The sequence below is a fragment of the Macrobrachium nipponense genome, chromosome 4, assembly GCF_015104395.2.
Source record: "Macrobrachium nipponense isolate FS-2020 chromosome 4, ASM1510439v2, whole genome shotgun sequence".
Lineage (NCBI taxonomy): Eukaryota > Metazoa > Arthropoda > Malacostraca > Decapoda > Palaemonidae > Macrobrachium > Macrobrachium nipponense.
Genome location: NC_061100.1, coordinates 48822675 through 48837674, shown reverse-complemented (window position 1 = coordinate 48837674; position 15000 = coordinate 48822675). Strand labels below are relative to the sequence as shown.

The 15000-nt window shown below is 44.1% G+C and overlaps 1 protein-coding gene across 3 annotated transcripts in view; it reads right to left on the bottom strand.

The window, feature by feature from the left end:
- The window catches only part of LOC135210923 (DNA primase large subunit-like), a 290700-nt gene that overhangs the window by 157423 nt on the left and 118277 nt on the right, over positions 1 to 15000 (bottom strand). For all 3 annotated transcript variants that reach the window (XR_010313592.1, XM_064243889.1, XM_064243888.1), the window contains exons 3-4: positions 1794 to 1906; positions 1007 to 1231 (exon numbers count right to left, since the gene is read on the bottom strand). Coding sequence is in view for 2 of the 3 variants with exons in the window: in XM_064243889.1 (XP_064099959.1) it covers positions 1007 to 1231; positions 1794 to 1906 (338 nt within the window). In the remaining variant the exon portion in view is untranslated. The remainder of the gene's footprint in view (positions 1 to 1006; positions 1232 to 1793; positions 1907 to 15000) is intronic.

Here is a 15000-nt window from a genome sequence, read left to right as displayed (position 1 = left end):
AAGGTGTCATCTGCAGATTCTGTCATTATTATTATATTTACTGCTGATATTTTACTTTTTCATTATTACTGTGAATACTATCAAGTTAAAGTTCTTTTACAATCAATTTTCGTATTTAGCCCTCTGGACCTGACTACTGTAACCACCTAAGGTCTCTAGTTGAAATTTAAGTTATATAATCTGAGCACTAACTATAACTCTCAATGCATTTTTACTGTTATTACCAGTATTATGATTACTATCTTTTATGCTACCTCAGCTATTTTGTGGATAAGTGCCGATTATTCATTTCATTATCATATCTCATGTATCTAGATTGGGTATGTTACTGATTGTATTTTGTATATTCCATGTATAAGGCCTTGAGCTGAAATAAAGGATATTATTATCATTATTATTATAAAACAGCAAAGTACAGGCAACCATCCGCTGAAGCAACATGAGTAATTTTAAAAAAGCTACATTTTAATGACACCTGGTGAACAGGTGAACTAGATGGTCATCCAGGTCTGCTAAGCAATCTTAATTCTAAATTGCTGCTTTGCATGCCAGCATGAAGACATGGCTGTCTTTAACAGTAGGTAAGTCATCCTACATGAAATAAATTAAGAAATATACTGGAAGTGACCCTCGTCAAATAATACGCATGGAGAATGGAAACAGAACTGATAACAGCACTTAAGGATTAAAGACGTGAGGTTGTTGCTAATACATTCATGAGGGGTCCAGCAGCAACTGCAGTGAGACTTGACTTTTTTTCTTTCTCTGATCTTGGGGACATTAAAGACAATTATAGTAGAGATGTCAATAGGTTATAACTAAAATGTTTGAGCATATATATTATTAATGGGGTTGCTACGAAAAAATAAAAGTTTAGTAAAGGATCAAAAGCTCTCAATAGATAGGAGAGGGTATGCAATGATTGCAAATTTCCACATACAAGAACAAAAATATCTTTACAATGAGATGTCCATGGAAGTCTAGATATGCAACAATACACACTTACTGGTTCAAAATTCAGGTTATTCTGAGACATGAATGTTCTAATATTATCTTGATTACTTTTGGAAACATGCAGAAAACGAGCTTTAAAGAGATCTGTCTCATGAAGAATAAACCAACGTCTCAGCTCCTCAGTTCTGCAGTATGCTAAACGTAAAATAAAATGTGAAATGTGGTCCCTCCTTCTTGCTGCTTCAGCTTCATCTCTCTTATTATCTGACATCTTCTCCTGTAAAAAGAATAAGAACAGTACTTCATACAAAGACTCTAGGCTAAAGTAAGTTTTGTCCTCTAATCACTTACAGTTCCTGTCAAGGAAAATTTTCTTTTGAATATTTTGTTGTTCATATGACAATTGTAAAAATGATTTTGGTACAAGTTTTGACATTTAGATTATCCTTACTATAGAGCCTAAAATTTGAGCATAAAGTTGTATATACTGAACATTAAAAAAAAAAATTTGATTCAACGTGAGTTTACCTAAAAGCACAGCAATTCTTTGTATAGATTTTACATGTTAACATCACTAATAACATAAAAAAAATTAATTACAAAGGTGCTTTGTAGTGACTTTGCTACACTTGAATTTTCCTTATTATACATAGCCTTTGGTCTCTTCTGTCCTAGTTGTCAAACCTTTTTTTAACTTTACCTTAGTCAAATTTTCACCACTTTTATCAACAACTCCAAGTAACTCCACTGAATCTAAAAATAAATGCTATGGGCTCCTGAAACATTCATTATAATGATAATCTGCTCAATATGTTACATAGAATCAAAGTAATACTTACAGTTCTGGCAACAAAGTATTTATTCTTGTTAAAATCATCATACAACTTGCAGATCCACTCATCAGAATTCTTGACTTGTCCACTAAGATTTACCCTTTCTATCGTCCTTAATACTGAAATGACAACCATTAGTTAATATAACTTGGGCAAAAATATCACATGTGCACAAACCACTGTGTGGCAAATGTCATATTGCTACCATACGTATTCAATGATTACTTTTGAGTTAAGCAATGTGTGGCTAATGCTGTTATGTTCGCCATTCTCTATGAGGTGTTCTGAATTACTACAAGTGCCAATGTTCTATTAGAAAGCTTTATAATAATCTTAGAATACCAAATTATATTCTATAACAGCCTTCTTTAAAATGGGATAACAGAGCATCTGGGGGTTGTGTCACAGACCCCGTGAAAGGTCCGCTACAGGTCCGATATTAAAAACAAAAAGAATTCAACACCAACAGTTGAAACTGGGGATACGAATATAAAAAGATACAAAAACAGAACAAAGGTTTATTTACAAGCTTACTAACAAAGATAAATGCAGAATGGTTTCTCCTATTTACATAACAAAAGTAAAATCTTACAATGCGTGAACTGGGGAAACGGTGAGGCAATGAAAATACTTGCTGGCCAGTTTCTCAACGGTCAACAATCAATCCTCGAAGCGACAACTTCACATAGGAGAACTATAACAGTATAACTTCCGACGCCTTCTTGACTCCATACTGCAGAAAGCAATGTCTATTCTTGATACTCGAAGGGCAGGAACTCCTCGAAATCTCTTATAGAACGTTTCTTCTCTGAAGGTTTGCTCAACGTCGAAATAACTCGGTTGTCCACTCCTGACGACGACTTGACCAGAATTCAACCAAACTCTTGAGCGCCTTTTCCTCTCTGATCCTTCATCTGTTCCTTCTTCTCTTATATCTCTCTGATGATCTGATGATCTCTGCTGGTCTCTTACTGTTGATCTCTGCTGCTGGTCTCTCACTGATGATCTCTGCTGCTGATCTCTCACTGATGATCTCTGCTGCTGATCTCTCACTGATGATCTCTGATCTCTCCTACTTCGTCAGTCGTATTTATACAGCAATCTGGGGGCGGGGCCTACCAGCGAACATCACAGACTCCCGAGATGACAAGAACGTCTTAGAAGGTTCTCGGCGAAATATTGCATCATGTTCTGACGACATGTTGGCTCCTGTCGAGTTCCATAACACGCCTGGCGATTCTAGAACAATCATGAGAACAGGGGCCTCCAACATGTGCGCGAAAGTCTCCTGCTGCAGACCTACTTGAAGAAAATGCATTTTAATTTCTTGTAACTTATCTTTCTTTGCTATAAAGCAATTACCATGACAGGTTGCAAAGGCATTCCATACCAGACCAAATGAAAAAGTTATTCCTTTTACAATATCTAATGAAAGTCTGGTATTTCATGTGTCTCTTTACAGCACAAAGAGCTGTGTTCAATTCCCAACCATGGAAAACAACACAGTTCCAAAAGATCAATGACCACGGTGTCACAGTGAAGGTGACAACCACAAGATAATGGCAGTAAAATAGTCCTATGTTTAGATTACAGGTAGTTCCTCGTTGGACGAGTGGTTTATGTGCTTGCCTACCGATTCGGTAGTCACGAGTTGGACTCCCTGCTCTGCCAACGTGGAATCAGAGTAATTTATTTCTGCTTAGAAATTGATTTCTCGATATAATGGGGTTTGGATCCCACAAAAAGCTGTAGGTCCTGTTGCTAGGTAACCAATTGGTTCCTAGCCACATAAAAATATCTAATCCTTCAGGCTAGCCCTGGGAGAGCTGTTAATCAGCTCAGCGGTCTGGGTAAACTAAGATATACTTAACTTAGATTACAGGTACGCCTCACTTAACAGCGTACTCATTTTACGACTTTATGACCGGTCCGGTACAGGTATTCTCCTACTTATGATGGGGTTAAGTTCCAAAAAAACCCATAGTTTGTTGGAAAAATGATATTGTTAAGATACAATAAAGTTTGTTCATACTTACCTGGCAGATATATATATAGCTGTATTCTCTGAAGTCCGACAGAATTTCTAAAAACTTACGACACACGTAGTGGGAGTAGGGTGGTTTTAGTACCCCATCCGCCGCTGGGAGGCGGGTATCAGGAACCATTCCCATTTTCCTATCAGATTTCTATCTCACTGTCTCCTGAGGGGAGGTGGGTGGGTACTTAAAATATATATATCTGCCAGGTAAGTATGAACAAACTTTATTGTATCTTAACAATATCATTTTGTTCATGAAACTTACCTGTCAGATATATATATAGCTGAATCCCACCTTTGGCGGTGGGAGAGACAGAAAAGGATTTAGGAATACATATATATGAGTGATGATTGACATCTTGGTTCCTTACCTGTTAGCATAGCTGACTTCGTGATTACTGTCACCCAAGCCTGCATCTGCTTCACTAGAGTTACCAACAATGGTAGAGACCTGTGTAGTTGGTGCGCTCTAGATGATCTGCCAACGGGGACGAGACCACAATGTGACTAGACCATGACCATACTCAAGAGGACAACGAGGCAAAACCACCACCTCAAGTTAGCCTAAATCAAAATACTCCCATATACCAACGGCTAAAAGAAGGGAAGTGAAGGACCTGCATCGGCGGCCGACCCTACAACCAAAAACATTACGAAACATTAAAAACTCGCCTACCCTTTTCTATGGGAAAGGATGAGTGCTACCTCTGCCCCAAAAGATAGTGTCTGCGGCGACGTATGGTCCAAGAGAGTAACAGTTCTCATATGTCGTTTCTGACCTCCCGTAAATAGTGCGAGGCGAACACCGAGTTACTTCTCCAAAAAGTGGCACTTAAAATCTTTGAGAGCCATATTTTTCTGAAAGGCTATAGAAGTCGAAATAGCCCTTACTTCATGAGCGTTAACTTTTAAAAGCTTAAAGTCACTATCTTGACAATAAGCGTGCGCCTCCTTAATGGTGTTCCTCAAAAAGAATGCCAGTGCATTCTTAGACATGGGCATATTAGGCCTCTTAACCGAACACCATAAGTTCTCCGCAGAACCTCTACACTCCTTTGTCCCTACGAAGATATTCTTTAAGAGCCCTAACAGGACACGGACTCTTTCTGGCTCTTGACCAATGATTTCTGCCATACCTTTTATTTCGAACGTCTTAGGCCAAGGGTTGGAAGGGTTTTTTTTTTTTTCTCATTCTTAGCCAGGAATGACATACTCAAAGAGAGATTGCATTATGCCCTTTGAAGCCGACGTGTTTACTAATCGCCTGTATCGCGCTAACCCTCTTCGCCGTCGCCAGAGCAGTTAGGAATACAGTCTTCTTCGTCAAATCTCGCAAAGAGGCAGAGTAAATAGGTTCGAAGCGGCTTGACGTTAAAAACTTGAGAACCACGTCCAGATTCCACGAAGGCAACTTAGCTATCGGTACCTTGGTGGTCTCAAAAGATTTCAGTAGATCATGTAGGTCTTTATTATTAGCAGGTCAGACCTCTATGTCGAAAAACTACAGACAAGACACTTCTGTAGCCTTTAATGGTTGACACTGCGAGCTTCAAATCTCGTCTGAGATAAAGAAGGAAGTCGGCGATCTGGCTCACAGAGGTCGTGGTAAGAGGAAACTCCTTTCTTCCTACACCAGCTCCTAAAGCTGCCTACTTCGACTGGTAAACCCGCCGATTGACGAAGGTCTTCTCGCGGTGGCGATAGCTTTAGCCACAGGTTTCGAAAAACCTCTCGCTCCTGGCCAACTTCTGGATAGTCTGAACGCAGTCAGACTCAGAGCGGAGAGGTTTTTGTGGTACCTCTCGAAGTGGGGCTGTTTGAGTAGATCTCTCCTTAACGGAAGAGATCTCGGAAAATCCACCAGGTAGGACATCACCTCTGTGAACCAGATCGCTGCAGGCCAAAAGCGGGGGCGATTAACGTCATCCTCGTCCCCTCCGAAGCTGTGAACTTTCTCATCACTTCCCCAGAATCTTGAAGGGGGAAATGGGTAGAGGTTCTAGGCCCGTCCAATCCCATAACAGGGCGTCCACTGCTAACTGCCCCCGGATCGAGAACTGGGGAGCAGTAAAGAGGAAGTCTCGCCGTCCTTGCGGTTGCAAAAACGTCCACCGGGGCAAGCGTCCCCAAGACTCCACAGCTCCTGGCATACGTCCTGATTGAGGGTCCACTCTGTCGGCAGCAACTGACCTTGTCGACTGAGGAGTTCCGCCCGGACGTTCTCGACTCCAGCAACGAACCTTGTCAAGATCGTGATCTCTCTTGCCTTCGCCCAAATCAGATTTCTTCTTCGCTAGAGCGAACAGGGAGCGAGAGTGAGTTCCTCCTTGTTTCTTCAAGTATGCCAGGGCTGTGGTATTGTCCGAGTTGACTTGAACTACTCGACGGGAGACTTTGTCCTGAAAGAACTGGAGCGCTAATTGAACCGCTGCCAGCTCCTTGAAGTTGATGTGCCAGGCTACCTGTTCCCCTCTCCAGGTGCCTGACACTTCTCCCCCCCCTAGTGTTGCTCCCCACCCCACCCCGTGGATGACGCGTCGGAGAACAACACTAGGTCGGGGTTCCGAAAGCTTGAGGGATATGCCCTCTGAGAGCTTTAACGGATCGAGCCACCATCTTAGATGGCTCTTCACCTCTTCTGAGATGGTTAGGATCATATCGAAGTTGTCCTTCTCTATCCAATTGTCCGACAGGAAGAACTGAAGAGGTCGGAGATGTAGCCTCCCCAGGGAAACAAACTTCTCCAGCGAGGAATGGTCCCCAGCAGACTCATCCATTCCCTCACCGAGCATGAATCCTTCCCTAGAAAGGCTGACACTTTCTCTATGCCTTGTTGCTGACTTTCCTGGGACGGAAAAGCCCGAAAAGCCACTGAATCCATCTGAATCCCCAGATACACGATGGACTGTGTGGGGTCAGATGTGACTTTTCGAAGTTCACCAGAAGTCCCAGGGACGCAGCTAAAGACAGAGTCGTTTTCAGGTCCTCCAGGCACCGGGTCTGCGAAGAAGCTCGGATGAGCCAGTCGTCCAAGTAGAGCGCGATCCTGATGTTGGAAAGATGGAGCCACCTCGCCAATTCTTCATTAAGATGGTGAACACAAATGGGGCCGTACTCAGACCGAAACAGAGAGCCCTGAACTGAAACACCTTTCCTTTCAGGACGAACCGAAGGTACTTCATAGACTGGGGGTGTATCGGACGTGAAAAGTATGGCGTCCTGAAGATCGAGTGGAATACCATCCAATCCCCCGGTCTTAAGGGCCCCAGAACTGACTGAGGTGTCTCCATCTTGAACTTTTGCTTTTCTATAAAGAGGTTCAGACGACTTACGTCAAGACTGGCCGCCACCCTCCCGAGTGTTTCGGAACAAGAAACATCTGTTGTAAAATCCTGGCGTAGCCAGGTCTAAGACCTGTTCCACTGCTCGTTTCTCGAGCATCTGCTCGAGCAGATCGCCAAGAATCCTTTGCTTTTCTTGAGGATACGACGGGGACAAGTCCCTGGGAGTGGAAAGTCAGAGGGGGAGGCTTTACGAACGGAATCTTGTACCCCTTCTCTATGATGTTGAGAGACCAGGTGTCTGCCTCTCTTTCTCTCCAGGCTCCTCCAAACAACTGAAGCCTGGCTCCTACCGGTGACTGAAGGCACGCATTCTCACTTCTTGCCCCTGGACTTAGCGGGCTCTACCTCTAGGAAGACCTCTTCCTCGGGATACAGATCTAGCTGAAGATCCTCCTCGAAAGGGCTTCTGCTTCTTAAAAGACTGAACTCCTGAAGACGTGGAAGGGACAGCAGGACGTCTCGACAACTGCGTCAAAAGGTCTTGAGTAGCTTTCTCCTGCAGACTTACTGCCAGATCCTTCACCAAAGCCTGGGGGAAGAGATGACTCGAGAACGGCGCATACAAAAGTTCTGTCTTCTGTGCGGGAGAGACAGACTTAGCCGCAAAATTACAATACAGCGATCTCTTCTTCAACACGCCTGCTGAAAAATGAGATGCTAATTCCTCTGAGCCATCCCTGACGGCCTTGTCCATGCATGACAAAACACTGGAGAGCTCCCCCAAGCTGATCGAATCTGGCTTACGCGACTGGTTGTCTAGTACTCCGCAGACACCAGTCTAAGAAGTTTAAATACTTCTAAGGATCTAAACAGACCCTTCAACGGATGATCCATCTCTGACGTAGTCCACGACACCTTCGCTGAGGCTAACAGAGCTCTTCCTCAGCATCTACAACGCTGGCGAAATCTCCCTGTGCTGACGTCGGAACCTTCAACCTAACTCCCTCACCGGTTTCATACCACATCCCTGCCTTACCGCTAAGCCTAGACGGAGGCAGGCGAAAGTGGTTGCTTCCTTTAGCTTTCCTAGTCTCCATCCAAGTGTTAACTTTCCGGAAAGCCCTCTGTAGACAAAGACGTTTTCATCTTAACAAACCCTGTGTCTTCTTAGCTTTCGACGACGAAAACTGCGATGGAGGAGAAGGAGGAGCAGCAGGAAGGAAGGTATCTCCAAAAGAATCACGGAGCAGCCGAGCCAAAACTTGATAGTCTGAAGACGACGTCGAGGGTTGTCTTCATCAACCTCCTCCGAAGAACAGCTCAATTCCCCTTCTTCCTTACCCGAGTTAAACTCCGAAGAAATGAGGTGAAGACCTTTCCACTCCAAGTCTCCTATCAGACCGATGACGAGAAGAAGAGGGTAACGTATCCTTAACAGAATCGTTAAACCGATACAGGAACAGCAATCACAACTTGAGTAGAACGCGAAGTAGAAGGAAGACGTGTAGCGTCATCTAAAGACTCGGGAACAACATCCGATCGAGAGCGAACTTCCGTACTCGCGTCCAAGACGCTCTTAAGATGATGTCTCTTAGCGTCCATCGGAGCGTCTAACCTAGCGGTCCCTCCGCCCGCGTCCAAAGAAGCGTCCAAATCAGCGTCCAACTGAGCGTCCAACGAAGCGTCCAAAGAAGCGATGAGCGGAGCGTCCCTCCTAGCGTCCCTCGAAGCGTCTCTACGATCGTCCCGCGAAGAGACAGGAATTGACACTTGACGAGGCGGTCCCGATGAACGTCAACACAAGCATGACGAAGCGGAGCGGTGCGTACCAAATTCCGTCCGTCAGAAACTAAAGCATCTTCATCAGAAACGTCGATGTCGGAACGCCGAGCGTCCTCACGTCGAGAAGAGAGGCAGAATGAAGAAACCTCTCTCTCTCCTGACGTTTACTTCCACCTCTAGACAAACGCTGGGGAGAACGAAGTCTAGACGACGAAATACCATGAAACGGGGACGAAAGACGAGCAGGCGGAGAAGACGTCTTGATCTCTTGATCGGAAGTCTATCGTCCTTCTTACGGCCAGAAACCGTTTCCTTCTGCTTAAGTAAAGCATCCAGTTGTCGCTGCATAGCAAGGATTAGATTCTCCGTCTGCGAAGGATCTATACGAGGAGAAGATCCATGCCTGCGAGAAGGTGAGGGGGCGAGGGGACGCTTCTTCCTTCTCCAGGAACAGCCTTTTTGCTCTAGAGCGACTGGGGCGCTCAAAGACGTCATCATCGGAAGACGACCTAGCCTTCTTCTGGGGCGGAAAGGACACGCTTTCCGGAGAAGAATGCCAATCCGACAAAGCATGGACGTGAAGCGTCCTGATCTTGAAACGTCCTCTTCAAAGGTCGCGAATCCGAACGAGATTCCCACCCCTTGCGCGGGGAGGACGCGTCGGAAGACGAGAAACAATCCTTTAGGACACGTGCTCGAGCACGCTCCTTAGCAGCCTGGGAAGCGTCAACAGGTACTGCTGAAGGGACGTCAGATCGGTGGGGGATCCCCGTAACCCTCCTTCGGCCTTCGACATGCCCTCTCCCTGAGTCCTGGGAGTCCGGCAGAGGTCCCAGCCTAGAGGCGCTATAGGGCCGATCTGACGCCCCCTCCACTTCACTAGGGGCACTATCACTACACTTAGCACTTTCCCTGTTTTCAAGGGCTAGAACCTTAGATTCCAGAGTTTTCAAAGAATCTAAAATAAGCAGACACCACTTGAGGGCCCGAAGGCAACACTACGGGGTTAGGAGTCACAAAATCTAAAGAAGGGTTAGAAGGGGTTACATTATTACCCTGTCTACTACCCGATTTACTCCTGGAGGAAGACCTCCTGATCCTATCACGCTCTAATTTATTTACATAGGATTCATAAGTCTTCCATTGAGCATCATTCAAACTTTCACACTCCATGCAGCGAAAATCATACCTACACACTTGCCCCCTACAACCTTTACACACTGTGTGAGGATCAACCAAAGCTTTTTGGTAACCTCACCTTGCATTCGTCTTTCATACACACTCTGGCACTAGCCGAACTAGAACCTGACATATTTAAGGAAAAAACCAAGCCAAAATCAAAAACAATCCAAAGTCACGTATGCCAAGCTATCGATCCAATAACAAATAACCAAAAAGTCAAGAGGATACTCAAGCAAAGAAAGTTTTCCAAAATCCTGAGGCGGAGGTGCTGTAAACAGATGTTTACAACACCGGCGACAGAAGAAATCTGATAGAAAAATGGGAATGGTTCCTGATACCCGCCTCCCAGCGGCGGGAATGGGTACTAACCACCCTACTCCCACTACGTGTGTCGTAAGTTTTTAGAAATTCTGTCGGACTTCAGAGAATACAGCTATATATATATCTGACAGGTAAGTTTCATGAACAAAATTGTATCTTGAATATAGGGTAGCCTAACACTACTCAGTATACTTTATACATGGTATAGTAATTATGAATTTCAGCTAATTCTCTAGGTTCAATGCAGATTGGCTTACAATAATTCAATACAATGAGAAATAGAATATCAAAAAAAATTAGCCTTGCGTATACTATGGTATACTGTATACATACAAATACAGTAGCCTAGCCATACTCTATAGTACTACATATACGTATAATAGTTATTAATGTAAACTAATTCTGCAGGTTCAATGCATTCTGGCTATGATGATTTAGTAAAAAAGAAATTGGACACAAAAAGAGAATCAGATTTGGTCTGACATCAGTATAATTGAACGATGTCAGAGTCAGACTGCTGACGGCTACGTATAACTAATAAAAACATAACAATATGCACCTTTTCCATGTATCTTTCAAAAAGTTATACGTACATCGTACATTACTTCACTGTATCTAATAATATACGTACATATCTCATATTAATGTACGTACTATAAAATAAATACATAGCAGTCAGTGTTTTGCTTTGGAAATCAGCTGATAGCAAATATGAGTTTATTTCACTGTATTTAACTAAATTCTGAGTGAATTTTCTTGCTTCTAATATTCATAAATGGATATCTAGATACTGTACTTATATGAGACAAGGTCATTTTTCATTATACGAAGTGTTTTTTAAGTCAAAATATGGCATGAATACATCTCGTTGTGAACTAAATTATTTTTTGTTAACAGCTTGCATTGGGGGCATGTTTATTATGTAAAAACAACTATGTGATTTCGTTCACTATTTTCACTTGATTTCATCGTAATATGAGCTCTGCGTTATTTATCTTTTATGTGTTCTTTCATGCCCAATAGTTTTGATTAAAATAATTTTCTCTCAATTTTATCTACGGTTGTGTTTGATGGCATAAGTTTACAGGAGTTTTATCCTTGTTGCCGATGCACGATAATAGTCATTAGCAGCTGGAACAGTTTTATCAGCTTCAGCTACAACTTTCAATTTAAATTTAACAGTATATTTCCTTCCTGATCTTTTATCTATAACAAATAAAATTATTTCATAAAAATACATCAGTCCTATTCTACATAAAGTCATTTATAACATAGCTACGGTAATTGTTTACTATTGTACAATAGTTGAAATACAATCCAAACAGATGTTGTAATCCGATTTGGTTTTACTTAGCATAAAAGTTGTTTCTCGTTCAGTTGTTCATGGCTGTACACATTTATGCACAACAAGTATAATGTTAAAACAACAATTTTATCATTCTCCTTTACTGTTTTTGAATTTGCTTAACTAAAAGATTGGATAAAGTTAGGCTATTGTAATTTGGTCTCTCTCGCTACCTGATTGTATGCTGCTGCCTTCAATCATTGGGGAAACAATTTTAAAATATTTTCAAAATACGTTGCTAACCCCATCGTAAAATCGGATTATCATAAGACATTATCATAACTTGAACCCTACCTTATTAATTAAACAAAAATCTCTCGAAGTTACAACACGAACGAGTGCAGTGGAAGCACAGTTGTGAGTGTGATTGTATACTCAGTTATGTACAATTAGTAGAAATAAAGAGAATAGCTCCCTTAGCGACGGGGTCGCTGGAACGGAACCCCATCGTTAAATGAGGAGTATTGTATGTTAGGTTACCCAAAAACCCCTACCTCAGCTAGCAATTTGATATACATTACCCTATGCGTAGGCACACACTCACACACACACATACACACACAGCCTATAAAATGATGAAAAAGGGATTTTGACGTAAGGAAAAATCTATTCTGGGACGATTGGTTCGTGTCGCCAGCGAAATATCCTTTAATCCATTATTTCTAAGGTAAATGTACTAACACATACAGAGTAATAAAGAATAAATAAAGAAAGGTCAGTACTACTGACTCGCTCACCCTCCAAGAGGGGGTGTCGGTCGTATGAACCTATGGCGAGTGAGACCACTACCACGAACCACTGCCAATAGAAATCTCCCACTACAAAATCCCCACTAGAGGGGAGCCGACCCACAGAGTGGGCAGCAACTACTACTACTCCATCCCCATGCTGCCGACTGCTGCGCCTCTGGTGGCCATCCTTTTCAGTTAGCGCACCGCGTACACACGTGCCCTTTTTTGCTCTGTGTGCCCCTATCTTGGATTTATTAGTCATGGAGCGTGCAGCCATCGCAGCAGCTAAGTTAAGTAATCAGTTGTTATTGCTATTGGGTTTTTTCCGTCCCTGAGTCAGTATTTGCCGTTTTTTAGGTATAAATACGGGCTCTTGGTCGGAAGCATGGCAGCATGGTTCTGCCTCGTGGCGGGTTCGTTCTTGGTCTTCCATACCCAGAACCTTCCCTTATTTCCTTACGCTCTATTGTTAGTTATCTATTTTATGTTAGGGGTCCAGCCTACTGGGTTTATGTCATGCATGCATGTCTTCTTCACCTTGCGTAGGCATCTTCCATCCAGACCCTAGCCACAGCTCTTAGTATCGGCCCCGGCTAGCTTTGAGTGGTAGACTTTCTTTCGGGTTAGTCGTACACTCCTGGATTTTTTCTCCTACTGATTTATTTTCTTTCTCTACGTTAAGTGATTTTTGGTTATTTTATATTTTAGGTTAGCCTACGGCGTCTGGCATTTCACGTAGCCTAGGTTATGTATTACCTTGGTATCCACCATTATTGCTTCCGCTCTTCAGTTCGGTGCTTCTGTATAGCATCTCTCTGATTAGTTGGTTGCTTTCTTATCCTAGGCTATGTTGTTTCATTGTATTCGCATGTTACCGCTCCGATGGTCACTATGTGATCACGGAGCAGCCAGGCGCCTGTCCACCAGTCACCTTACCCTCCTCCCGCTCTTCATAGGGCGGGGGGGGGGGGGGGGGTGTGTGTGTGTGTGTGTGTGTGTGTGTGTGTGTGGGTGTGTGTGTGTGTGTGTGTGTGGTTGTGTGTGTCTGTCCTCGCTCAGCTCCACATAGCCCGCGCCTGCCTCCCTCTCTCCCTAGCGGAGGGAGTAGGGGGGGCTGGACAGACCCAGACTGGACCTGACCTCCGTTCTCTGGCCTTCACGGCGCGCTCGGATGACTAGGGGGGGGGACTGCCTTCCCCCCTCCGTCGTTACTCCGTCGCTCCGTTGCTAGCTCGAGTCTGTTTCGCCCCTCTCGCTCTTTCCCGGCTTACTGGTGCTCTTTAATTTACCGGAGCTCCGGCATCCACGTGGAAAGGGGTGTAGTTGCACCCTGGCGGGCGGACTGCAGGCGTACAGTTGGTCTTTCCTAATAACCACCCCGTCGCGCTGATATCGCGACACGAACACCGCCGCGCACCGGATTTTTTATTCCGGTACGTTCTATGGCTTTAGGTTTAAGTGTTTAGTATTTAATTTAAACTATAGTAAGTTTAATTTAGACTACCTTAAGCCAAAATCCCTCCGTACCTACGTTATCACACCGGATCTCTCCGGGGTTCTAGCCTATTCAGGCGGTAAGGGAGGGGTTATGCCCAAAATTTTTTCACGCTCCGGCATGCAGCGGAGTTCTTTTAGCCTCTAGCCTGTAAGTTGATATCTTTTACGATGCTCATGATATCTTTTCACTTACAGACCACCAACTGTGAGCATCCAGGATGCAATGCCATGCTCCAGGACCCCTGTGGGCATGAAGTCTGCAGATCCCATGCTCCATGCGCGACTCCGCACGGGAATCTTCAAGTCTGGTTCCACGAGACCTGCACTATTTGCTACGATCTGGTGAGCCAGCTCTTAGACGGGGTAAGTATCCCAAACTCCGTTCGCTAATCCCTACAAGGTTATAGTTCTTAAGTTTAATTTTAATCTCTTATTTTAAACTTAAGCTTGTTTTGGTATATGGGATCTCGCATCCCCTATGTTTTTGGACTAAGCCTATTACTTAAGTTTTAATCTTAAGTTTAAAACTTAAAACTAACAAATACCCTCTCTTCCAGGCTCCCGCTGTTAGAGACACCGCCCTGGCAACCCTGAGGGCTTGGTCGGCGGTTTTGGCAAGAACGCCGCCAAGGGACAGCCCTACATTCTTGAGAAGAGGTTGGCTGTCCTAATCTTCCCCGGCGGCAAGTCAACGGGTTACGTCGACCCGGCAGAGGCAGCCCCGACTATGGCGGCGATTCAGCAACAGCTCGCCGCTTCGTTGAGTGAACCAGGCCAAGATATCTCGTCGGAAGTCCGACACTGGATGGATGAATATTGAACCAATGGTAGGTGTGACGACCTGTTGGTCGAGGTAGGTACGTTGGACGCCTCAAGGGCTTCCCTTGGCGCCACTGGGTCTTCTACTCCTGCTAACTCTCCAGCTTCCTTCCAAGGCTTTACAGGAGCTGAGCTCCTTTATACTTCTCCTGATGCTTCCGTAAGACCTAAGGTCAAAGGACAGACGTGTGAAAACCCTAAGCAAGACGTCGTC